This window comes from Rhipicephalus sanguineus, chromosome 11, assembly GCF_013339695.2.
Source record: "Rhipicephalus sanguineus isolate Rsan-2018 chromosome 11, BIME_Rsan_1.4, whole genome shotgun sequence".
Taxonomy (NCBI): domain Eukaryota; kingdom Metazoa; phylum Arthropoda; class Arachnida; order Ixodida; family Ixodidae; genus Rhipicephalus; species Rhipicephalus sanguineus.
In genome coordinates this window covers 109395162-109421903 of record NC_051186.1, presented here as the reverse complement: position 1 = coordinate 109421903, position 26742 = coordinate 109395162, and the positions used below count along the sequence as shown (strand labels likewise).

The 26742-nt window shown below is 48.4% G+C and overlaps 1 protein-coding gene across 5 annotated transcripts in view; it reads right to left on the bottom strand.

Annotated features, from left to right (window-relative positions):
* Nucleotides 1-17910, bottom strand: part of LOC119373336 (zinc finger protein AEBP2) — a 64482-nt gene extending 46572 nt beyond the window's left edge. For 3 of the 5 annotated variants that reach the window (XM_049420474.1, XM_049420472.1, XM_049420473.1), the window contains exons 1-2: nt 17789-17910; nt 11619-11678 (exon numbers count right to left, since the gene is read on the bottom strand). In XM_049420474.1, the coding sequence (XP_049276431.1) occupies nt 11619-11678; nt 17789-17828 (100 nt within the window). In that variant the 5' untranslated portion in view covers nt 17829-17910. The remainder of the gene's footprint in view (nt 1-11618; nt 11679-17788) is intronic. The other 2 variants (XM_037643363.2, XM_037643364.2) reach the window with 1 other exon arrangement.
* Between the last annotated feature and the right edge of the window lie 8832 nt (nt 17911-26742).

Here is a 26742-nt window from a genome sequence, read left to right as displayed (position 1 = left end):
GCCCACAGCACAAATGGGACAAGCTTGTCCCAATTCTTTTGGTCACGTTCTATTACATGATACAGCATATTTTTGAGAACCCTGTTCCATCTTTCCACCACGCCATTGCTCTCGGGGTGTTCAGGGGTGGAAAACCTTGGTGAACAGCCCAATTTTTCCAACATCAGCTGTGTCATTTGTGACTTAAAGTTTGTGCCCTGATCAGAACAGACCATTTCCGGAACACCGGTGCGACTAAAAATTTCCAGTAATGCCTCGCATGTGGCCTTTGCAGTCAACGATCGGAGTGGCACCACCTCAGGCCATCTAGTGCAAAGATCAACGAGGCACAGGGCATATCTGTGGCCTCTCGCCGACGGCACATCGATAGGGCCGATGACATCTACATTAACCACCTGGAATGGGTGTTCCGGCCGCGTGAGTGGCGTAATGGGTATCTTGTCACTTTGCCTTCTATCAGACCGCGTCTGGCACTGATGGCATGTCTTACAATGCTCAACAATATCCCTTTCCATTCCTGGCCAAAAGAAACTATACTTTATGCGTTGCCTGGTCTTTTTCGACCCCAAGTGTCCACCCCATAAGGACTCATGCGCCAGCTCCAACACCTCGCTGCGCCTTTCAACCGGCAGGACTAACTGTCTGACCTTGACTCCCGCTAAAGCGTCCTGATGGTATAAGAGCCCGTCTGCCACAAACATGCCAGCTTTCTTTTTTCTTGCATCCTCCCATGACCTTCGAAGACTATCATCTGAAAGCTGCTCAGCTCTAAATTGCTCTCGCTGATTAGTGACCTGATCGGCAAAAGCGGGACCACTTTCTCCCGATTCTTGAACCTCATCAACCGTTTCACCGCGGCCACAGTTTAAAACTGCTGTATCGCTGTCTTTCATTTCACTTGATCGAAGTCCCACTGCACTGACGACATGCGTAACACTTTCCCGTTCACTCCCATTGTCTTCCTGTGCATGCAGTAACTCCCAATCCTCTTTTGACAGCAGACAGTTAACTCCATCCGCGAGCTGGTCAGTAATAGCACACACCAGATCAACCTTCTGTGGTTGTCCCACCCCTCCCGGGTAGTTTAAAGCTATTGGCAATGTAGCCAAAGTTGCTTGGATGGTTTTTCCAAACGCCGACTGGAGCCTTACTGCGCCCGATGAATCCTTTACCCTTTGCGGAAGTATCCCTTCACGTATCACCGTTATTTCACTGCCTGTGTCCAGCACAGCTTCAGTAGTTATGCCACCGCACGTGATCGGGATAAGTTCCAGTTTCGACCGGCCCGAGCCAGCACTTCGCTCGAATACTTCCACCCTCGCACTCAGCACCCTTTCCTGCTCGGGTGGCGGTAACTTACCAACAATGGCGACATTGTGGACTCTCTGTTTAGGCACAGTGGTCAACTTCGCCTGCTGCTCCTTACTTGAGGCCTGAGGACAATCCCTAGCCACGTGACCCTGACCGCGACAAATGTAGCACCTTACATTGGCCTTTTCTATGCCGGTCTGCCTGGCTAACGGCGGAGCAGTTGGCACTCCAACCGTCTTAGTTGCTCGACCCTTTCCTTTCGCCTGTTCAAAAGTCTCGAGAACTTTAGCAACCTCTACAGGTTTGAACCACTTTTCGCCCTCCCGCAAAAGAACATACTCTAGACCTTCCGGGCCCAAACTCGCCTTCATTCGGTCAGCGACCATTAGCTCAGCAACCGCTTCCTTAGTATCCGCATTACGAGATTGCAGGTAATACGCGAAGTACGTTCTGGCCCGAGAAGCGAACTGAGCCCATGTTTCCTCTCTTTTCTTCGTCACCTTTTGAAACCTGTCTAAGTACTCAGCTGGGGTGAGCTTAAGTTCATTTAGTACCGCACGTTTCACGATCTCATAATCCACACACTCCTCTTCACTCAAGCTACACAGCATATAGCGGACTCGCTCAGACAGCGCAGGCATTATCAAGTGTACTCGGTTCTCTTCCGGTACCTGGAAGGATGAAAACAGTTTTTCCACCTCATCGAACCACATCGGGACATCCGCGTCGCACGGCAACCTGTATGCCTTCAGCATCTTAGCGCATTGTGCTACTCCGTCAATGCCGGTATGGCGGCGGTCGTTCGTTCCCGACATCGAAGGCGACCTACTCGATTGCTCAATCTCTGCTCTGCGTAGGGCTACGCGTTCACATTCAAGCTGTAGGCGTACTTTTTCGAGCTCGAGCTGCAGGCATCGTACTGCCATTCCCTCTGGATCTGACCTATCCGGATCTTGTAGAGCGCCTAGCGCCCCACTACCACCCCCGGTGACCGACTGCTCAGACTCAGTCTCTCTGAAGCTCGGTAGCTCCTGCTGTCTCTGATCTTCTCTCTGCTCAGATGCACCATCCTCGCCCACACTAGACCCCACAGCGCTTGCCATTCTGCGCGTGATCATCTCTAGCCTCACAGAGCAACAGCCATGCCAACTTAGACAAAGCGTAAGGAATCCCGCTCACCCGTTTCTGCTGGGGGCCTCCGCTGTGGTTCGGCTCCCGACGACTTTCGATGGCGATGGGACTCGCTGGCACCTCCTTGCAGTCGGCGTCTCTGGCTCGATGGACACCTTGCAGTTGCTCTTCGTGTGGCTTGCCGATCCTGTCGGGCTGCGCCAGTAAAGTTTCGATGGTCCTTCGTCGTCGTCGATCACGGAGATCTTCGTTGATGATCGGCAGCGATGATGCATTCACACGTAGGCAGCAGTGGTGGTTAGATGAATTTAGTAGTTTATGTGAACGTAAAATAATGGATACAACTGAGCTAGAAATATACAAGAGATTAAACAGGAATAACACACAGTCTCACTCTTCTACTTATTGAAGAAGTTAGAGCCCAGACTGTCTTACGTTGCGTTCGCCGCTAGCTTCACTGATCTATCAACACATGATTTCAGCCCAGGCTAGCCTTACGTACATAGTACGGAGCCTCACCGATCTATCAGCAACGCTGATTACAGCCCAGACTGTCCTGCCGTACTCGTGCAGCTCGATATCTCCTGCCAAGAACAAAGAAAATGGGCGGTGGCCGCTCTTTGTCCATCCCTTGACCACGGAGGCCAACCAGAGCGTAAGTATTTCTTGGCCCCCCGCCCACCGGGCAGGGCCTAAACGGAAAGCCCAGATATTCCGAGAAACACTGCTTTCCTCCTTTCTCTTCCACGCGTGTTCATTCACGGTGTCAGGAGCCAACACCACGTGCGCAGAATTTATCGCTTACACATTCCACTCCTCGGCCAGCAAGCAGACCGTCGCCTGCGACTCGGCGCGAACATGACACCACAGGGGGTATTCTGCAGTGTGTCCCCGTGGCCGGCAGATGCCTTCAAACAGCGCGGCCAGCGCCTCGGACCCAGTCCGTGTTTTGACCGGAATTCCTGGAGCTCGAAAACCAGGCCGCCGCGGCTCTGGGCCAGATGTCACGTCCAAACGGTAGGCAGCACGCACTTGCCCGCATGGCGCCACCGCAGACGGCTCGTCCGTCCTGAACGCTCCCGAACACAGCGGGAGACGGCGCAGACCCCTCTCGGCCTTCCGCGAACTCGCGGTTCATTCCTTGGCGCGAAAACCGCAGCCACCATCGGCGTGCTAGCTAAAGGGCCTCTGCCCTCTCTCCTTAACGGCTCGCAGCCATAGAGCGGCCTTGCAGTGATCATTTCATTTTGGCCTTGATTCTTAAAAAGGGGGTGAAGACGCGTCGTGCGCGTCAACCGAGGATCACGGACTGGGAGTTATTTAGAGATAAGAGAGATCAATCTGCCACAGATAAGATCGAAAACATAGATAAGTGGACAAAGACCCTCGCGCGTCACGTTGAAGAGGCAACTAAGACGCTTGACGGAGACGATGCCCCTGAAATAGCCGATAGCAAACTCCTTCACATGTGGGAGGCGAAACGTTGTATGGAGCGCAAACTAAAGCAACAAAAATGGAACCATAATCTTAGAAGGAGGATTGCCAGACGTAAAAAAAAATATTGAAAATTATGCGATCAAATTATGCGAACAGAATTGGTGCAGCAGATGCGATGAGATGGAGGGGGGCATGAGCCTTGCCAAAACGTGGGGTCTGCTGAGACACCTGTTAGACCCGACCAACTCGAAAACCCAATCGGGAATTAGACTGTCAAAAGCCAGGCACGCGTTTGAAGGAACAGACGCGGAATTTATGAACAAGCTAACCGCCCTGTACATTGGTGATATTCGCAGTACCGCCCTCCCGGAATATAACGGGGCTCCCAATGAGGAGCTCGACGCACCCTTCACGGAGGCGGAGGTTAGGGCTGAAATATTGGGACTAAAGACGAAATCCGCCCCGGGACCTGACGGGATAACGAACAAAATTTTAAGAAACCTCGACGACGCTTCCATCAGCGCTCTGACAGAGTACATGCAAGAAATTTGGACTAAAGGCGTGCTACCCAGCCAGTGGAAGTCGGCAACTGTAATTCTAATTCCAAAGCCAGGCAAACCCGCGGACAATAGAAAATCTAAGACCTATTTCTCTAACCTCGTGCATAGGGAAACTGATGGAGCGCGTAGTTCAGACCCGACTGACGCACTTCATGGAAGAAAACGGCCTGTGGCGGCAGGAGATGGTTGGCTTCCGACCGGGCTTGTGCACGCAGGACGTAATGCTCCGACTCAAACACGATATAATCGAATCGCGTTCCAGAGACGCTAAAGTAATTCTTATCCTGGACTTGACCAAGGCCTTTGATAATGTTACACACGAAGCTATCCTCCGCGGTCTTCAAGAAATCGGGATAGGAGCACGAACATACGATTACATTAAGGATTTTTTGTCAGACAGAACTGCCTGCTTAAAGTTCCAAAACATTGAATCGCCACCAATTCACTTAGGGAGCAGGGGTACGCCGCAGGGCTCGGTTCTCTCTCCGTTCCTATTCAATGTGGCGATGCGGGGCCTCCCCGACGCATTGAAAAACATAGAGGGACTAAAATTTAGTATGTACGCGGATGACATCACCCTCTGGACTAACCAGGGGAGCGATGCGAGCATCGAGGAGCGCCTGCAGGTGGCGGCCGACACTGTCGTAAACTATGCTGCCAGTAGGGGTCTTTCATGCTCTCCGCAAAAATCGGAACTATTCGTCTATAACCCAAAGTCACTCCGTTGCAAGCACAGCTCGGAATTTGATATTAAAGTAGAGGGGAAACCCGTCCCAAAAGTGAACCAAATCAGAATCTTAGGACTATTCATTCAAGAGAATGGACATAATGATGGGATAATAAAAAAACTGGAGGGATTTGCAACGCAAGCCCTTGAATTATTAGGAGGGTTGCGCTGAAAGGTCGTGGCCTGAAGGAAAGAAGCTTGCTCAAACTAACCCAAGCATACGTATTAAGCCGTGTGAGCTATGCCACGCCTTTCTTGGGCATCAGGTCTGAGGAGAAGAGGAAACTCGACTCGCTCATTCGACGGTGCATAAAAAGGGCCTTAGGCTTACCAATCAGCACCTCCACAGAGAAGCTTCTCTCTATGGGAGTGCACAATACTTGGGACGAAATAGCGGAGGCTGTTAAAATTTCACAGCTCGATCGCCTAAGCCGAACGAGCACAGGCAGAGCTATCCTCGATATGGTAGGCCTTCAAACCGATAGGGGACCACGAGGCAAATCAAATATCCCGAAAGACTGCCGAGGAAATCTAATTATTTCCCCCCTCCCTCGAAACATGCATCCCATATTCCACGCAGAGAGGAGGGAAAAGAGGGCGCAAACTCTAATCAAACGCTTTGGACCAATGGACCACAAGTTGGTTGCGTACGTGGACGCGGCAAGTGGCAAGTCGGGCGCGGCGGTCGCCTCGGTGGTCGACGGCCAAGGTGCCCCCGTATCGGCCGCCACCATTAGAAGCCGCAACACGGAGACGGCTGAAGAACTTGCAATAGCGCTCGCTTGCGTTGGAACGGAGGCTCATTTTATAATTAGCGATAGCAAAACGGCCATCTGGAATTTTGGAAAAGGTCAGATCTCGCCCGAAGCGGCAAGGGTTCTGTCCGGTAGACGGCTGAACAGAAAAATCAGCCTAATTTGGACCCCAGCACACACGTCCGTTCCTGGCAACGAGGCGGCCCACGAGTTAGCCCGACCTCTCTACTTCCGGGTGACTGTGGAGCCGCCCGACTGCCAGAACATGGACGAGCGTCTGCAAAGTTACACCGAAATCGTTGAAAATTATCGGCTACTTCGCAGAGTGGTGCCACCACCGTATAAAAGCCTGAACAATAGGGAGGCAGTCGCATGGCGGCGCCTGCAAGCTGGCAATTTTGTAAACCCGGTCTGGGCATATCATGTTCAGAAAGATGATAGGCCAAACGAAAGGTGCAAGCACTGTGGGGCGAGAGGGACCCTCGACCACATAATCTGGGAGTGTGGTAGCTCCCCAGGGGCTAAATCAAATATCAATTGTAGAGAGGCCTGGGAAGCCCTGCTGCGGAGCGAGGAACCCGCTTCACAGCAACAAGCCATCCGCCTGGCGGAAGAAGCCGCGAGGAGTCAAGACCTCTTCGCCTGCTTCTAATCGCGGAGGTGCCGGCCCCCGTTGCCTAGGCCTGTGTGCCGAGGACGGGGAGTAGGGGGCCTCCTTTTCTCGCGGAACAATAAAGTTGTTATCATCATCATCATCATCACGGAAGCCGTCGAGGGTCTGTGTTTGTAAACAGCAAAAGGCGGAACTAGAGGAAAACGCAACGCGCGTCCTGCGTACCCTCTAGCCCGGCCCCGTCTTTTCTCGGAGAGAGCGTAAGCGGGGAAAGCTGTTTCGCAGCCAGGCGAGGAAGTCGCGCGTCGCAGATCTATATTTAATATGGATGAATGCTATGAGCGAGGCTGAGGCTAGGGATAAAGGCGCCACCTTGCAGTGTGTTAAAGAGTTGACAAAATCGCACTTCTATTGGAGACGCGCCAAAAGGGACCGACGCGTAGCAACGACACATTGCAGGAGCTAATCGCCGAAGCTGCGGTCATAATTTATAGTACATCATTTTACCGCTCCGAGACGGCGACACCACCCCGCGGACCTAGCGCTGCGAGAGTGATAGATATAAAAAGCGCGTTTGTATTACCTACAGAGTTTGTTACCGTGGCGCAGTGAATAGCGCGCCTGGCTTCTGCTGTTGCGGACCGAGAGGTCGTGGGTTCGGCGCACGTTGATGGAACTTTTTTTCTTTTAAGCTTTTTCTTGCCATCTCATCGCGCGCATTTTTTCGACGTCATTTCTGTGACGGAAATACGTCACTAAAGTCTTGGTGGGCCCCGGCATGAAACACGTTCGTGTTAAAAATTGGATACATTAGGGGGAGATAGCGAAAGGAAGAGAAAGACATAAATAAGAAGCGAGAAGGGGAAGAAATGGATATATTGAGAACAAAAGAAATAGAAAGAAACAGATAAGAAAAAGAAATACAAGAAACAGAGTGAAAGGACGATAAAATCTTTTAGGACGTTTGAGCTTCGCCTTCCGGATTGGAACGTGCTAGCGTAATCGGGCCCCAGGCACATCACCTGGGCATGGTTATCGGTGCAGGCCTGAACCGTGCCGTGAGAAAACTAACGATTGTGCGCGTAACAATGGCTTGAATACCTACTGCAACTAGTTAAGTGCCCACTAAGCCATAATCTTCCTTTTGTAAATCAGAAAAGGGAAGCTTTGTAATGGGTGGGCCTTTAAAACAGCCACTTTCAGCACAATTCACAAGTTTCGACGCCTAGTGCGATTCTACGCTTCTGCCACTCAATATTAGATGCCTTAAGGAGACTGTTTCCATGACATTCATGAACGTTAGCCTCTGTAGTTTCGTAAGACGCGTGACGCAACTTGTCAGAGCAGTATTGGGTATTGCAATGTCCGACTCCCTTGCAAACTTTGCTGTGGGGCCAGGTGCAGCCAACGAGTGTTAAACAATGATTCAGGTTATTATTGGGGCGTGTTTGCGCATTAACGCTCTGAAAGAGAGCTATGAATCTCTCTCCGCTAGTCGGACGCGCCACCGAACCGCAAAGTATTGCTTGCTCGATCGCTTGCCAAAACGACGGCGTAAACAAAAGCAGGCGCGCTGCGAAGAAACTCTGCAATCGACACTACTGTTGCGTTGTAAATTGCCACGGACGTGAAAGACTGAATGACAGCGCTCCGCTTTGCCGATTTTTATAGCTGTCGTACGAAGGAGGATGGCGAGAGGACTTGATCAGGCCCGAACATTTGCTAAGATTTGCTAATGCGTTGGGTAAGCGAATTGCTTACGTTCTCCACAGCCAGTAGCATGAGTAACTGTGATAATAGACGTCAGACTCTGGAGTTTCCAAGATGTGTGGCGCCACCTGTCGGAGAAGTATTGAGTAGTGCATAGACCGACTCTCTCGCACGGTTTGGGACCAGGTGCAACTAGCGAGTGCGAAACAACGATTGATCTTAATATCGCGTGTGTTTGCGCATTTAGCACTCAGAACGAGAGCTGTGAATTGCTCTCCGCTAGTCGGACGCGCCACCGAGCCGTCGTGAAGTGCTTGCTGGATCACTCGCCTGAACGACGGCGAAAACAGCAGCAGACGAGAGCCCTCCGCACGCTACGAAGAAACTCCGCAAAAGACGCACTGTTGCGTTGTGAATTGCCACGGACGTAAAAGACGGAATAACGACGTTCAGTTTTACCGATTTCCATAGTTGTCGTACGAAGAAGAAAGGCGAGAGCGCTGGATACGGGCCGTTGCGAGCGTGTTGGGTAAGCGAAGTACCCGCGTTCTCCACAGCCGGTGGCGTGAATGTGTGGCTTTGCTGTTGTTTTGCGCAGCCATGATGCAAAATCGTGGTAACCTTGACTATGAAGCTCAGCAGAGGCTCTGACCGCGGTGCTTGTCGTGTAACACGAAGTGAGCAGCTAGAGGCAGACTGGAGACGCGTGATACGCACACCGCGACGAGTTGGTCGTCACAATACAGCATCGCGGACGTATGTACGTTTTGAAGGCTCAGAGTTCTGGTTCTAACTAGCTAACACCACGTTCGTCATACAAGTAAATCGCAGAATGTTTGTCGTGACCCCCTTCAGGTTTGTTTCGCCCGTGTCCTCCGCGGTTGCCGTAGCTATCTCGGAGGCCACGGTTTTGCCTTTGGTTGTACCCCGCGAAAGTGGACACGCACGTATCCCCATTTGCAGTACATACAAACGGAAGACGACCATCAAGAGACCATTTGAGGATGCGTAATAAAACACTCCAATGCACAGGAAGCGAGAGATGAATTACGGGGGAATACAACTGAAAACGCGAAAATCGCCGGAGCCATTCGCCCCTGATGAACCGAGTTTTGCACCACTGATCGTAAGATGCATAGCTAAGTAAATTGATCGTGTGTGTAGGTACTTTATTGCTGTGGCATACATATATACCCGATTTTAACGCATTTAGCCTCTAGAGAACGGATGTCGGAGGGCTTGCCCCGAACTCGGTGTCGTGTGATGCTCGCTTGTACTTGCGAGTTGCAGCGAGCGGGAATAACTAAAACTTATTTCGCATTGTACTCGCAGTTCGCTTTGATCAGCTTCCTTTGTTTCTGAAGCGCGGATTGGCGGAAGAAGCTTTCCAGGTCCTTGATTTTCAGGAAACCGCGCCTCGACACCAACGAAAGAGGAGGATTATATTGCGGCCTAGGCACATTCGATTGCGGGCGGCTCTTTTTGCACTACCCAGTTAGTGCCAGGGCTACGATGAGGGCGCTGATGGCGGTGTTTTCGCAGCGCCGCCTGGGCAGAGTCTGACGTCTATGCGGTTCAGCTGTTATTGGTTTGAGTAGCCCTACGAGGGTGGCGATGCGGGCTTGTTGGTTGGTCATACTTGAATGAGTTGAGCGCATACGAGGACACGGACAGAAGGAAGAGACGTACACACACTGGCGCCAGTGTGTGTACGTCTCTTCCTTCTGTCCGTGTCCTCGTATGCGCTCAACTCATTCAAGTATGAGTAGCCCTGACAGAGACCCGTGGTAACATTGATTATGCAGCTCAGCGGTGCCTTACCGCAGTGCGCGCCGTACACGCAGAGTGAGTAGCTAGAGGCAGACTGAAGACCGCCCATGCGCCGCGGCTTCTCCAGGGATGTACACTTTGAAGGCTCAAGGTTAATTCCGTTTTTAACTAGCAAAAGCTAACATGAGCGTCATTCTAGTAAATCGTAGAATGTTGGTCGTCACCCCCTTCAGGTTTGTTTTGCCCGTGGCCTCACCGATTGCCGGAGTTAATCTCGGAGGCTAATGTTTTGCATTTGGTTGTACCCTGCGAAAGTGGACACACACATTTGCAGTATATATAAACGCGAGAAAACTGCAGACAGAACATTCAAGGGTGCCTAATAAAACAGTCCAATGCAGAGTAAGCGAAAGACGATGGCAGAACGCAACTGAAAAGGTTAAAATTGCCGGGGCCTTTCGCCCCTGATAAAGCGACCTTTGTGCCACTTATCGTAAGATGCATAGTTACCAAAATGTAGTGAATGGATCAGCGACTAATGCACGGCTACTTACGGCCCTCACAGCAACGTTTTTTGTGTTGCATAAGTGCTATAATGGGGCGCAACCCTTCTGGCACAAGATGTGGCGGGAATCTTGTGTAACGTGCAGCTTCGCTGGTCATCCGCCTTCACACAGTGAAATATCCTTCTCAGGTAACCTGTTCTTAAAATGCTAATACTTGGGGTAAACTTTGAGGGGAATGTATAGCGTATCTTCTTGTGAGGTTCCTGGGGCTACGGTAGGCTTCTAAGGAGATGAGGCCTGTGTTGCCGGGAAACAAAATAGCAAGAAGGTCACACCTGTAGTTAACGCCTAAATCTTCAAACTGGTTCATAGCGATGTCAACGCCACGACCATTTTGGTTGTGCGGCTCGCACTGCCATGAGCAGGATAAACATTTACGTAAGTGACGTAGGATAGTTGTATGTGAATAACAGTGGTGCTTTCGTGTTTTTTTGTACAAAATACGTTTGTAAGTGCGTTCGTGTCATTCTATGCAACGTGTCGCTGTATGTAATATTCAATGCACGTAACAGCACACACATCCAAAATGCAACACCAATGACATAGAAACTGAAACCGCATAAACAGTGTATTTGCCTCAAAACGTGATGATATCAGGTTAATGACAACATTATTAAAACTGTGAGCATTTGTCGGTTTTCACAGCGCGATTTTCTGACACCCTGTACAAAAATTCAAATAAATTGAGATCTTTCATCTGAACTAGACCAATACCCTTAAAACGGCTTAGGTAAAAAGCAATGTCAAGTGCATACAATTTATATTAGAATGACAAATAAAGCATTTACAAATTGCACTAAAGAGTACCAAACATCTCTGTTCCGATGAAGAATTCAGAAGACGCCGAGGAAAGAATACTAGAGCAATACCATTTCTTCAAGAGTCGCCCATAATTGCACACATTGATTGCAAAACGCGCTCTTCAGAAAATAGCCAGGCTCGTGTGTGTGCATTTTTTGTGAAACAATTCCACAATGTCAGATGATTGCTTTGATCTCCCTGCAACACTACGTCGGGGATGTTTTCGCAAATACATACCCTTATTGAGCGCTCGCTGCCGCAGAATTCTTCTTGGCATGGCTCCGATATTATCAGCGGCTGAAAAAGAGAGCGATGCTTATTAAAATGAGAAACCGCCAAGCTTTTTTTAAGGGACATTTAACTTAATTATATGGTGAATTGACTAAACACCTACGTTCATATTTAATTATTTAAAAATTAGTACACGCATTCAGGAGTGAAACCGCACACGGGAGAACGTGTGAGAGCGTACACAGAAATTTAAAAATGGTGGCGAAGATCGCGCCTGCTGGTGGACGCGAGGGTGTTTCTCGACCATTGTTTTAGCGTGTATAGGTTATGCAATGAAAAAAAAAATGTGGTTTGATTGCTTGAATATATTCAAGACCTGCCGTTTTTCCATGTTGTGATTGCAAATTTTCCTGCAAAGCATGCTTTCGTAGCGGATATAAACACAGTGATTGGATGTTGTCGTAGCACTTTCCACCCGTCTTTTTAAAGTCAAAATTTAGATTTTGTCATGATCAGCTTTTTTTTTACTTTCTTGAAAGTTGGCGTACCTGTTTTGAGAAATCTTCTGACCACTAACACTGACAACATCTCATATTACCAAGCTGTCTAAACCTAAAACTAAAAAAAAAACAAATTTCAGTTATAAATGATACAACATTATTTGTAAGGTCCCTTTTCTAGTACGAGACAGGTGAGTGCAACAATTTGTTTCTTGCAATATATGCGCAGAAAAGCATTCTTTCATAGGCGTTAGAGCCGCGATCATGTGTAACTAATGCGCAAAATTTCATGGTCATACCGCTTCTTGTCTCTGAGAAGAGGTGCATTACACCCCAGCCTAAAATTTCGTCCTCAATGAGTGAAAAATTAATAAAACTTGCCGTGAAAAAAATTACGGAAAGTGAGAACCGGAATCATTCAACTTAGCACGCAAAACTTGCCATTATTATATGCATGCAACTGTTGTTGAGACATAAAGTTGAAGTCGCACCATTTTGAAGAAAAGTACTGATATGTTGTCTTGTTTAGAAAGAAGAAAAACCGAGGAGTTCTCAGTGTGGCCCGCTGTGTTAAAGTGAAAGCAGAGCGCCGAAAGCTTTAATTAGTGACGTCATGTGTCTCAACAGAACAGTTATTCGACACACATATAAGCGGCGACCAGTGTAACCACATGCGTAAGGCCTTGAACAGCGCTTATAACACTGTAAACGCAGCGACTGTCACGAGCCATGGCAATTCCTGTATAAGCTGCGGTAAATCTCTGCAACTGATACGGACTCTGGCTTGCTCACATCATTTTGGCATGGAAGAACCTTGGTAAGCCTTTCTGGCGTACTTTCACCGCATAGCGATGGCAAAAAAAAGTTTGAGATGATCTGTCGTGTTGTGACATGGTTGCATTGTAAAATGTTTCATAAAATACGTTCGCACTTGTTCTGCTTGGCAGACAGTAATGCCGAAGGGAGAGAAACCACCTGCGATCACGTAAGCCACGGAAAGCGAACGCATGGGAATCGTAGCCTGCGACTTAATAGACCCGTATCCCTCATAGGAAAATTGAATTTACCTGTCATCAGTGGCCATTTATTGAAGTTGGTTGAATTTTAACCACTACGCAAGCTACATTCTAAGGTAATCAGTTATTGGCTGTTGGCAATATTTTCCCATTTCAGTTTCCCAGCGCAGCTGATCACAGACAATGCCACATAGTATTTCAAAGGCAGGATACTCACGAGCCCCTGCAAACCTCTCGGCGTGCAGCACAAAGGAGCGACAGCCTACCATTCTCAGCCTAACATTATCGAACAGGTCTACAGCAACCGAGAGACAATGCTGCTAGCTTCCTCGGGCAACTGATGTTTCCTATTTGACATTATTTTACCAATTGACTGTGCATTGTCACCCTGCAACACTTGAAGTGCACGCACAATCTTCCGAGTTGAGTGACGGAAACTCTGAAGGAGGACAGGGATACGTTCGACCTCACACGAGCATGATAACGAAACCAATGCAGCAAGGGCAGGCGGCCCGTAGAGTTTCCAGTCGGTGACTAAGGGCTTGACTGCACGAAACCACTCAGTGACTAAGAAAACGTTTGCTGCTTTGCGCCGCGATGGGACAACTGTCAGGTAATCGCGAAGCAGATATTCAGTTAAGCGTCCCTTCTGTACATTCAATGAAATGGGTTAGCAATAGGACCCGTAAATGCGCACACCCTCTCAGCTTTTTTAAGAGCTCATGGTTAAGCACTTATTCATAATGGAGATGTTACGCGAGATCAAAACGTCGGTTTGGTGTAGGCTGTATCCTTTTCGCAGAACACGCGAGAACTCCAATGGGTGCCATTCACGACGGCACCTGGCCCACCAACACTTGCGTCATCTAGCCTCTTCCCGAGGAGACCAATGTACTGTGACATGGGTTGTCTGAAATGCGCACAATATTCTCAATAGGCCCATGCGTTGAGCCGAGCTAACAAACTAGAACTTCAGCATGACTCTTAGCATGGATCGCAGCGTGAGGCGCTGCAAACGATGGTAAATGTCGTCTTCTGCTCCACGTCTACAGGGTCCTCAAGACGAGCACACGCAGACGCCATCCCCAAACGTTCGGGCTCACGACGAATGTGGTGCGTTCGTTTACTACTACTCCATATCAGTGGGATTCCTCGAGAGGAAGAAACTGTGCAAATTGATGCTAGTTTGCTATTATGAAAAAGCAACTTACAGTCGGTTCGATCTGACCCCTTTTTCGTTGCAAACCTTTTCGTATTTGCTTCTTTGCCGACCGTGTGTCACATGGAGAAATTTCCAACCTTTTAAAGGTGTAAAACTCATACACACGCTTTTTGTAGAAGTTTTGTTCGGGCTCGGCTAGAGAAAGGTTACACCACAGAGTGGTGAAAGAGCTGGGATTGGAAAAAGCGCATGTGAGCAGCAGCTAAATATTGATATTTCGTGGCCACAGCGGTTGAAACTACTCAGATAAATAGTTTAAGTCTCACCAGTTGTCGTTGTTTACCTACCATATCGTTTATATCGTAGAGATTGCATTGAAACGTTTCTACATATTGGCTGATGTGCAAGAATCGCTCAAATGAGACACGACTCTCTATTGCAACAGCAGAGATGCTCTAGGGATGGACATGATGAGAGATGAGTGTCCGCGTCGCGTCGGCGAGTAGTAAGATACGCCCATAGATGGCAGAACTGTCTCGGTGGTGGATGAAACGATAGTCCCTAACTGAAACGGGGTAGGGGCAGCTAGAGCATGAGTAGGGCCTGAAGTCTCTGTAGCAGCGCCAGGTATAATAAGGACTGCCACACGTCGCTTCCCGTGCATCTCTGTTCTACAACTAGCGTAATCCCAGACACCCACACAAAACCACAAAATGTACACAAAATCACAAGGTAAACCTAAGAGAACCGCAGCTCCATTGTTTCTGCAGACTCGCTGTTTCTGCAGATAAGTGGAAGTCAGGTAATTTTAGTTTTCTGTCGAGGACTGGAATTTTGATTCATGTATATGAGGCTTGAGCTCATTGAACTTGTGGCCTGCCTAAGTAAAACGCTGTGCCACTGCTTTCGGCTATTCCTTCGCCGTGGCGAAAGTTCCTCAGCTTACCCCAGATTACATTTAGTACATTAGTTTATATGAAAGAGAATGAGGAAACGCCATGACCTGGTTTCATCGGGGAAAGGGGCATGAAAGGGCAGCCGGTGTTGAGGGTGGCGGGGGGGAGGTGGGCGTCACTGTAGCACACTGTGTGCACTTTCATAATAAGGAAGCGCTCGCTAACTCGAAATGCGTCAATAGACGGCTCATATACGCGTTGTGCTCTCACCGCTAACTTCGAGTTGAGACGGCAGACAGCACGAAAACCAGTTCGCTTCCTCTAGTAGGCGTACTCGTTTAAACCAGCGTTTTGTAGAGTCATGCGACAACGGATCCAAAAGAGTTCGTGCTAACCTAACTTCGTGTAACACTCCAGTTTTTTTTCCGCTATCGCACACATTGATTCGTCCTTTAGGCGAAACTGGGATTTTTTTTTCTTTTTCTAGCCTAAAGCAGGTAATGAAATTGTCTAGCACGGACGAGCACACACAAACCAGTGCCTTGCCTACCGCGTTCACGCTGGCGGCAACTCCCCTGTGCAATATCAGGCGCCGGCAGCACGCATTAAATTACGTGGCTGCGTGAAGCAAATATTCGTAAAAAGTGTCTTGTGCCCTATGGCTTGTGACGTTTTCGTTTAAGCAATACGCAGCCGGGCAGTCTTTCCGGCACAAATGGCAGCTGTGATTACCATGCTTACCATTTCCAGCACCAAATATTGGCTACTACGCGCTGTGTTTCATAATTTTCGCACACTTGGTTATTGTTCATGTGAGACGATTTTTATAGCGAGCCGCTTGGCATCGGTGATGAGACCAATGAGAAAGCGGCTCGACCGCCCCGCCCTAACTAGACCTCATGATGATGGCGTTTACGCTTTGGGCGTTCCTACTGGCTGCTACGTGGCAGCCACAACCCAGCATCATTCAAGCTGGTCGAGCGTGAGCGCGTGATCGAATGACGTATGGTGTCAGAACCTAGTAGAAATCTGTTCAGTGCGGTTGTTGGCACATCCCTGGCTTATTGTGTTCAACATCGCACAATATGTCTCGCGCTTGAAGCCACGAAACCATCCTTCCCTTTTTTGCACTTTTTGATAGTGCTCGTTTTTTATAGTGCCAGAGGAGATCTTATTGTTCCTGCCCTGCGTGTAAAGCCCAGGCTAGAATTATGTTTGATGAGACTGCGGAAATTGTGATTACTATATGCACCGCGTATGCCGTGTTCATGCGCCTTTTCAGTGCATCAGATAATTTAGATATCCGCTATTTCAGCTTTGTACGCACGCTTGGAGAGTTTGATTCGACTTCACATGGCCACAGAGTCATCAATGTGTGAGTTGTTCTGTTTGATGCATTTCCCGCTTTCGTTTTGCAAACATTGCGGTAGAGTATCTGCTTTGGCTGACATGGTCTCGCAGTCGACTCTCACATACATTCGCAGGTATGCACAGGACACTCCGTCGGGGTGGTCAAAGTGCGTGAAGTTGCACCGCAGCGCACAACCTCTTGAGAAGCTCCTCCCACTGAAGCCCTTATAACTAGAGCGTTATGCAAAAACACACGTAGTAAACCCACCCACAAGAATGCCCTTGCGCACGCCTATACACACGTAATACGCACGGGGAAACCGGCAGCCGCTGGTTGGGGGAATCCCAACCAACGGCTGAATGCTTAAGCTGTAATTTGGCTCGTTACGGTGCAAGGTAGATTTCAATTTAGATAGGAAGTGAGAAGCAGTTTTAGGGGCGAATCACCTCAAGACCTCACAATGTCCGTTAGTCCGCCGTAGTCTACAGTTGAATAGGAGGTGCAAAACAGCGGTGCATAAAGCGTCTACACAGCCAGCACACCACGCGTATGGTTTAAAAATAGACCGTACTTGGTGCGGCGCCGCTGGAAAGCGGCTCGAAAACAAGCGCATTGATTAACTGGTGACAACATGCGCAAAACCATCTACAGTGCGCGCGTAGCGCGCATATCTATAGAGACCGTTCTCGGGTGCGGTGCTGCGCGACCTCGTCTTTGCCATCTTCATGCTCCATCAGATCGAAGAACCATTGCATCTACACTTCACGGACCACAAAGCAGTAATAATGAAGGGAAAACGGAATCCGCAACTGAACATGACATACGAGTTATGACGAATAAAATACATTGTATATAACTGTACACACGCATTGCCACTTATTTACATGCGCGCGTGGGCAATGACACGGGCGATTCACTGTTACCGAACGATCCCCTGTGTTTTGCCCCCTCATCATCATTCACTCCGTCGATATGCTTGGATTTTTCCTTTTTTTCATCAAAATCAGTCGTTGTTTTCAAAAATAAATGCCACTAAATTTATTAAAACATAACACATTTTCGCGGAAATGCAAAAATAGCCACAATATAATTTATTTGAATAAATGCAGACTTGCAAAATACACAACTATGCACTTGTTTGCAATGGTTATTTGATATAGATTACTTAGTTACTTGGGTATTCTCTTACCGTTGTACACAATTGATAAACTATTGCACTTTGGACTTCCAGGGAAGTTGAATTGAACTTACCAATGACCACAAGCAAAACCAAAATCAGCACTTTCTCCATCGTGCTTCCTCTACGTGATGTACGTCCTCACTGCTATCGACGATTGGGCGTGCAAATTTATACCCCGCTTACGGAATGCACACACAGGCAAACTCGGCATGTATTATTTGTATTTTAAAAAGCGAGGCGCCTACATGTATGCTTGAAAGTAGAAGGACAGGAAGTGCTCCGCGAAACAGGTCAGACTGATAGCTTTGACGTCGATATTTATTGTTAAAGCCTACGATCGCAGCACTGCCGTGATACAGAAGCGGGTATAAAGATGGCTGATCTCTCCGTCAAAGGTATCGGTATAACACGAAAGGGAAACGTCTGGTCACAGAAGTATATTGTTTGTAGTACATTGGTATATGAGAGCCAGTACAATGTCTATTGTTGTTTGGCAAATATAGCACCGCTTGGTGTGGCCACACCTACGTTGACGCCAAGTGGCACATCTCCGTACCGTCGACTAACGCTCTTGACCATTGCTGACTTAACCACTGCGGTAGCTGAAGTTGTCAAGATATACCTGGACACCGAGTATGGTGACTCCCACGCAAAGATGTCATCAAGAAGCACACAGTAAACATTGATACTCTATATGCACTCCTTCAAATCGTCATGAAACGCGATGAGAAACGCGACGAGCATCGTGTACCTCTAGCCTGGTCGTTAATTATCCCAGCGCAAGCAGGGAATGTGGTGCGGCAGCCAAGCGAGCCTCGGAGATCTATAAGCACATCGTAAACACCGATACTCGATATGCACTCCTTCAAAGCGCCGTAAAACATGAATAGATTGATGAAAAACTTTATTCAATAAATAAGAGAAATGAGGGAGCAGGAAGGGTGGGTCCCTAGTCCAGGACTCCAGTGGCCGTTGCTGTGCGCTCTTCCTGATCCAAGAGACCCTTCTGGGTCTTCAAGTTAGCTCGAGCGAGGACTGCCTCCCAAGGCTCCCTGAGTGATGTCTGTACCAGAGGAGAGTTTATATTTGTTGGCCTAGACATACACTCCCACATATTGTGGGAAGAGACGGCCGCTCCCCGCACCATGGACATTGACTGGCGTATACCGCTGGCCATATTGCGTGTCATAGGCGCAAGTGCGGATAGGTATTTTTCTGGATTTTTCTGTATTTCCGAGCGTCTCCTACTCCGAGCTGCGGATGCGGAGACGCGCAGATTTGTCTTCCGCGACGCTCGTGCTCAAGGATGTCGTAGGGGCTGTGGTCTTTTCGCATTTTACTCGGGGCGTCGTCTGCTCGGTTCGCTAGTTCGGTTTCCTGGGACTCCGGAGTGCCCCGGACACCATGTTATGCTGTGTGATTCGCGGAGTACTTCGCCTAGTAGCTTGATGGTTATGCCGTGGTAGACGTCCGTTTATGAACATTCGGGACGCCGCATGCGAGTCTGTCATGACTTCTATGGAGTTCCGTTTTGCATCTGCTTGTCTGATTGCTAAAGCTATTGTAGTCGCTTCAGTTGTGCTCGTACAATGGGTGCGCATGAGGCCGAGATATTATAGCTTGAGTGTTTGGAGTCGTTTACTGCCGCTAGGATGTGACCAGTGATCGGACTTAGCGACGTCCGGTAAATGACGTTGCGTTGCCTGCCGAAATGTTCAGTGAGTCGTCTCGCTCTAGCCGCGCGCTTTGCGCAGTGGTAGAGTGAACTCATGTTTTTCGGAATCGGGGAAAGCTATCTCTTGTTCCCGTAAAGTCTCGGGTACAGAAGCGAGGTACTCTTTGCAGTAGTGCAGTCGCAGAGGAAAGTTTAAATCAGCAAGAATCCGTCTCCCTGCCTTTGAGCGGTCGAGGCGTTCCCTTTGCCCCAGCATAGTCGCTGCCCTCAGCTCCTTGAAAGTGTTATGAAGTCCGAGCGCCTGTAGTCTCTCAGTGGGTGTGCTGGGTGGGATCCCCAGTGCTGCTTTATGCGCCGTCCGTATGATCGCGTCCACATCTTTGGTTTCGCTAGGGCTGAGATCTTGATACGGCAGGCTATATGTGACCCTACTGAGAACAAACGCGTGTACTAGTCGGATGGCTTCCGTCTCTGTTAGACATCTGCCTTTTCTTGACACTGTTTATCATGCGAGCTATTTGTTTGGTGGTCGCTTTCAGCGCTTTGAAAGTGAAGTCTGCTCTGCGGTTTTCGTCTAGCCATAGACCTAGGACTCGGATTTTTGTTTTTCCTGAATTTTCGTGTTGCCTAACCACAGAGTAACGATTTGGTCTTTCCAATAATTTCGGCCGTGTAACCTTATCAATTCGGATTTGTTTGGTGCGCAGGACATGCCGCTTTGTTCTGCAAAATCATTTGCTGCTTCTATTACTTCTTGCAAGATTGTTCATTGTACCCCAGAGGGCCTGTTGTCGCCCACAGGGTGATGTCGTCCTCATACGGCGAGAATTTTACGTCTGGAATTTGTTTAATTGCCTTGCTAGCCTGTTCATACCAGGCATATCGAATTTCTCTGACCTGATGTATTCTAATGCTATCGTGGCTTTCCTCTCGGTGAGGAAAAAGCGTATGTAATTGTACGTTTTCCCCACATTCTACTTTTTCTAGCTCTTCGAGTATGAGTGTGTACGACATTGTGTGGAAACCCCTTTTGAGGTCTAGCGCTAATACCATATGCTCCCCTGCCGTAGGTATATTGCTGAGAACCTCCTCCTTAAGTCTGAGAAGTATGTCCTGAGTGAACAGGTGTCTCCTAAAGCCGCACATGTAGTCTGATAGGAGACTACGATCTTCCACGTGATTCATGAGCCTCGTGTTAATTACTTTTTCGAAGAGTTTCCCAAGGCAGGATGTGAGGGATATCGGGCGTCAGTTCTGTAGACTGCGAGCTTTGCCGGCCTTTGGCATAAGTATGAGGGTGGCGTCTTTCCACTGTTGCGGAAGGCGCCCTGTATTCCAGATCTGCTCGTTAAAATATTTAACTAAGCACTCAATCTGCTCGTCGCTTAAATTGCGGAGCATGGCATTGATGATTCCATCTTCCCCTGGTGTAGAATTTTTCTTATATGCTTGTGTGGCTACAAAAAGTTCTGCCTTAGTTAAAGGGGCGTCTATCGCGTCGTTTTCTGTACCTGAGTAAGCGCGTCCCTAAGTTCCTGCAGTAATTTGGCTTTGTCGCCTTGGCACGTGCCCGTTAGTGTTCTGGGGGCTCGCGTAGTTTCAGTCTTTGTATTTTTGAGATCCAGCATGCTTCTCAGTACGGCCCATATTTTCGCTGTCGATAGGGTTGCCCTTTAGGAATCAGTAAACTGGGTCCAGTTTTCCGCTTGTAAATTACGCGCGTATTCGTTCGCCTGGTCCGATAGTTCCGCGATCGTTATTCTTAATTTTCTGTTCAGCCTTTGCTGCTTCCATTTTTTGGTGAATCCCCGTACACAGTCCTACAAATGTGGCAAATGCGAGTCGACCACTGGGTTTTCCGTAGGTAATGTAATTTTCCTGTTAGAGGCTTCGTAAGCCTCTTTAGGGCCTACGCCCATTCTTCCTCATTTGCAGGCGCGGTTAGGGAAAGTGGGTAATAATGAGCTTCTCCACCACCACTCAAAAGCGGGCTGGTTTCCGCGTCTATAACGGATTGACCGCAAACATGAAGAGAAACGCAAAGGGCGTCGTGTCTTCCCTCTAGCCTGGCCGTTAATTCACACAGGGCGAACGGTTAACGCGGTGCGACAGCCAGGCAAGCGTCGAAGAGCTATTTTTTAAAATCGATTGATGCTATGAGCGAGGCTTGTGCTAAAGCCGCCATTTCGCGGTGTGTTAAAGCGTTCACGAAATTACGCTTTTCTTATTGGTATGAGACGGTCGCTGCAACGGCGCGTCGCCGGAGTTAATTGCGGAGGCAACTAAGGTTTTTTTTTCAAGCCTGCTGGGTCACATGTCACCACGCCCTAGTAAAAGTGGGTGGTGGCATTCATCCATCTATCCATCCATCCATCTATCCATCCATCCGTCAATCCATCCATCCATCCCTCTATCCAGGTGTACTGCGTGAGGAAAATGTGGATGATAAATGGCGCGTTCATGTAGCCTCCGTTATGTGTTTGGCGGTAGCTTAGTGGGCTAACGCATGCCAGCTATTGTCGCGGACCGAGAGGTCGCGGGTTCGACTCCTGTCAACGGATATTTTCCTTATAGTTCCTTTTCTTTACCATCTAATGGCGTTCATTTGGCTGACGTTTTTCCGTGACGGCTATAAAAATCCTCGTAGACCCCAGCATAAAACACTTTCGTGTTAAAACAATTCAGCGTTCACCGTGTGGGGGCGATCAAGAAAATGCAGTGTGCTCGTGCGGAGCCTGCCGTGTGGAGCTTTCCGTGGTTCAGGCTTCTCGTAACTGAATCCAGGTAACTCTCGCTGGATTCTCCGTGTAGGGAACCCCAGATCAACAACTACCACGTACTCCGATGCCACGTACCACGTACCACGTACTCCGAAGTCACTACGGTGAGCAGCCTTGGGGCAGGGGTTGTCCCCACGGACAGTGCTGAATTGGAGAGCAGTAGCTGGAAGCTGCTGCGCGGCTACGACACCTGTTCTGGTTACAGTGGCGGGTGTAAAAGCCACCGAGCGTCCAATACTTTCGTCGGTTGACCGACGCTGTCTTAACCTCATTGACACTTTACTCATCGTAACGTGAATCGGCCTTGATGAACTAACGACGACGGAAAATAAACATGACAGACCTTTGAGATGAGAAAGCATCTTATGCTCGGGGCAGTGTCCGTTCTGCGGCGTCCACACCCATACTGCGCATGCGCCAACTCTCCCCCCTCTCCTCGCTTGAGTAAGAGGAGATGGGGTGGAGGAGGTGGCGTGAGCGCTGCCTCCGCTTCGTTTCTCCTCTCCCGTTTCTCTCTCTCCGCCGTAGCTGTGAGCTCGTATATATTGCGGACGCTGTCGCTCCCGTTGCACTCTCCTTCGCAACGGCGCTATAGACGCTCGCCAAGCTGAACGTAAGCGGCAACGCCGGCAAGCAAATCTCTAAGCTGCGAGGCTGCGAAAGCACGCGTTCGCTGTGCTTCCGTCATTCTCTCTCTGCCCAACGGTGTGCGAAACGCCATGAACAACGCCAACGTCGGCGCTAGTTGCAGCGGCAGCACCACCGCCGCGGAGCAGGGGAAGTCTCGGGGAGCCGAACGTGAACGTCAGCGTCGGCAAGCGGTAATTCGAGCGCCTCGACAACCACCTTTTCACAAGTCACATAAAAGAAACAGAGACTCGATGCGCACCCCCCCGCGATGCTTTCGCATCCCACTATAATTGCCCGTAGGGGGAGATGATGTGTAATTTTTTTCTTTTATAGGAGGTAAATTGTAGCAGAAGCCTTAGAACTGAATCTATTGCATATTAGCACCACGTTGTTCATGTGTCTAACATCAAGCTTGTATTTTGTTCTGTAATATAGATTGTGTGTTGTTTGTGTGCTGGAGAGTGCTCCTTGGTGAGCCAAACCTGACATTCCAGCTCCTGGGCCCAAACCTGACATGTTTGCGCGATTTTGAAGCAACATAAACTTTTGTTGCGCCTTTATTGGAACCTTATTATGAACCAACAGATAATGAAACCAGGGTATATATAAGGGGTTTTACTGTAGTGTTTCTGATGTCGCAATTACGATAGAGATATGAAGAAAGTAAATTGGGTGAAAAGCAACTCCGAAGGTTGCATGTTCGGTCACTGCCGGCGGCGAGTTCTGTTTTCGTCCACTTCACTTTCTTCAAATCTAGATGATAATCAATACAGTACACTTAAAACAGTACAAATAACGTCCCCCAGGATTCCTTGGCTTCATTATCACTTGGTTCTCCTTAAGCTTGGATCAGGCGAAGGAATGAGCCCTCGAAATTTTCTTCTTTCATATTTACCAGCTCACTTTTATTAACACTCACATTTTGACCACCTCCCTATTTATGCGTGCTAGGTATAACACACAATTTCTGTGCCCATCCACTTTGCAAGTATTCGTGGGCGGGTGGAAATTGCCTGACTGAGTCAATGGGAGCATCATTCGTTACCAGCGTGTTTGCGGAAACGCGGCATGAAGTGGCACCTAATCCTTGTTTGTCAATAAAAAATGATAATTGTTGACCTCTGCCCTTCCATGGTGCATCGTGTGGCTTTGTGCCGCAGTGCGGAAGTACGCGCTTGCTTGGAAAGAGCCGAAAGAGCATCGATAGAGAAATACTTGAAGTCAGTTGCATAGAGAAAAAAAAAGTGATTCTTGTATCAGGGACATCTCGATAACCAAGCACAGAAACGAATTTCACCTAAAGTAATTGTTGAGGTTATTGGCCTGGTTGCGATAGCCAATTTAACTGCCACCGTTGGTAATGGTTTTTCATGTAGGGTGCATTTCCTTCTTTTACAATGAAAGTGGTTATCAAATCACAATCACAGTAACGTAGTTCTCCACCGCCGCTGTCACGTAACCACTATCGCACGAAACACGAAAAAATAAAATGAGGAAAAAATGCCCTGGATCGAGTGGGATTTCAACCCCTGCCCTCTGCGTGGCAGTCGAATATTCTATTACAAAGTCACGCTAGTCCTTGTAACTCCTTTGCAATAAGACCTATACTGGCGTCATGTCAGGCAAGGAATCGCACTACTACGTATATTATAGCGTAGCAGAACAGTAAAATAAAACCGGCTGTCACACAATAATATTTGCGCAACGAGTGTGTGGTTTAAAGCTTCCCACCCACTGCAAAGTGCCCAACCATACTTCATTGTCATCAGCCACACGCAGCATCAACAAATCGGACACCATTCCCTACAGATCTGTAGCGGGTACCGCAGAAAGGCGAATAATGACATAGTGGGGGCTTCCCAACATCACAAAAATTGCGATTTTTGGCTTAGTGCATAGCTTGTATATGTACTTCTATTAGTTTTCCCAAGAGAGTTTCGAACGGGCTCAAGAAAGGCCGCTCTTCCAGCTGTCACTGTGCTGCACGCTCCACGCAGGGCTGGCGTCTTTTAACACGAAATTGTTTTATGCGGGGGTCCACCAAGATTTCAGTGACGTATTTCCGTCACGGAAATGACGTCGACAAAATATACACGAATACACGATATACAAGAAAAAGTTCCGTCAACGGGCATCGAACCAAGAAACTTCTCAATGTGGCGGGAACGTTGTCTGAATATTTAGTGCTCCTAGTGATTATAGGCCATGTACCGCATTTACATGCCCTTCAATATACAAACCACTGAGATAAAGAAGTGCTACGTCATGATTCGTTTCAATATAGCTGGGAGAATATAATTTTATAATTATAAAGATTGATCATTTTTGAAAGATCGTGAAGCCAAGACAATAACTTCGACGTGGGGGAAATTTTGAAGTATGATTATTGTTGTAGATTTGGAAACGATGGTAGTAAGACACATATTAATTTCTCAGTGTAAATAACAAGAAATGCTGACCTATCTAAAAACTATATTCTGGTTCTTGCTATTGTATAGGAGATATCCTGAATGAAGACAGCAGCACATTTGGGTTCACTCAACCCTGACAGCGAGTGTAGTTCCGGTAGCAGTAGGATATTTATATCGTCATTTAAGCAGTCAAGACGTCTGCAGATTACAATAAGCTTTCCATTGTGTCTTTTAAAAGCGACGAAAAGTCACTACTTCTGTAAGCATTTTGACCCGTCATGGAGGCATTTTGGAATAAACTGCGGAATGGCCATACATGAACTGCTTAGAAAGCACTTACAAACACCACCACCATCGTCATCGTCATCAGAAGTAGCAGCTGCATTATCAGCCTATTTTATTCCGCTGCAGGACTAACACCCTACTTGCAATCTCTATTCTGTGGAACCCTACCCTATTCTAACCTACAGCATTCTGTGCTACTCTAATTCATGTGTTGCCATCGAACTTCATTACTTTGCCACTCCATCTAACCCTCTGCCGCGCTCGCCTAGATCTGGAGTTATATGATGTCCATTCAAAAATCCGTAAATAGTGGGCGGGTGCTCAAGCGGACCTTTCGACAAGTGGACTTCTCTTGTTTAAGGCTCGAACTGATCTCCTTAGTGCTCGTGTGTAAATGCTTCGTGCCCTCCTGCGCAGAGTAGTAGAGGAGGGCAAATGTGAAAGCGGGGGTAAGGAGAATTTGTATTCCGCGAGAAAAAAACAAGGAAAAAATTGACCGCGTATCTGCGTGCCTCGCTGCAAATGTCGTCTAAAGACGATAGAAGAGGCGCTGCGTGAGATATGGACGCCATCTGGCAATACGTTGGGAAACATGAGTGTTCCCTTGCGGGCTGGTAGTCCCGGCGCTGCAGCAGGCGAAGACTGGCGGTGACCAACGCGACCGGCGGGGACGCCAGCCAACCAGAACACGCGGTTTGGCGCGAAGCGCTCAAGCAGAAGAAACTTCCGCACTCAACGAGTACTCTCCAAACACTCTTTTATTTACACGTCACCTAGGTAAAACAGGAATGCCAGAGCGGCGCCCCATGGCGTTCGTACAGTGCAATACAAAACCGAAACCGAAACACAACAATGAGCTCGTGCAGAGGGCACAGAGGAAGGCAAGTTTCAGCGCAGCTTAAGAAACTAGGGTCTCTAGAATTACGTATGTATGCATTTTCTATTAAAGAAACGCACCACCTAATACTTACCTAGTGATGTTGCGCCTCAGATATGCGTAATGTTTGCTTTTTGATCGACAATATACACAAGTATGAACCTACTCAGCCGTTCAAGATGGCTGGCCCTTGGGCAAGTGGTTCAACTTTCGCCGAGTGGCTGAATCGAGGGACGTGCCGACAAACAGAAAGACAGACCAAAATTTCTCCGTTTAAGTATCCCAATAGGGACTATCGTCTTTAAAAATCCGGCAGACCCCACGCACTGCGGGAATCGATGGTAATGCGAAGCAGACAGCAAACAGC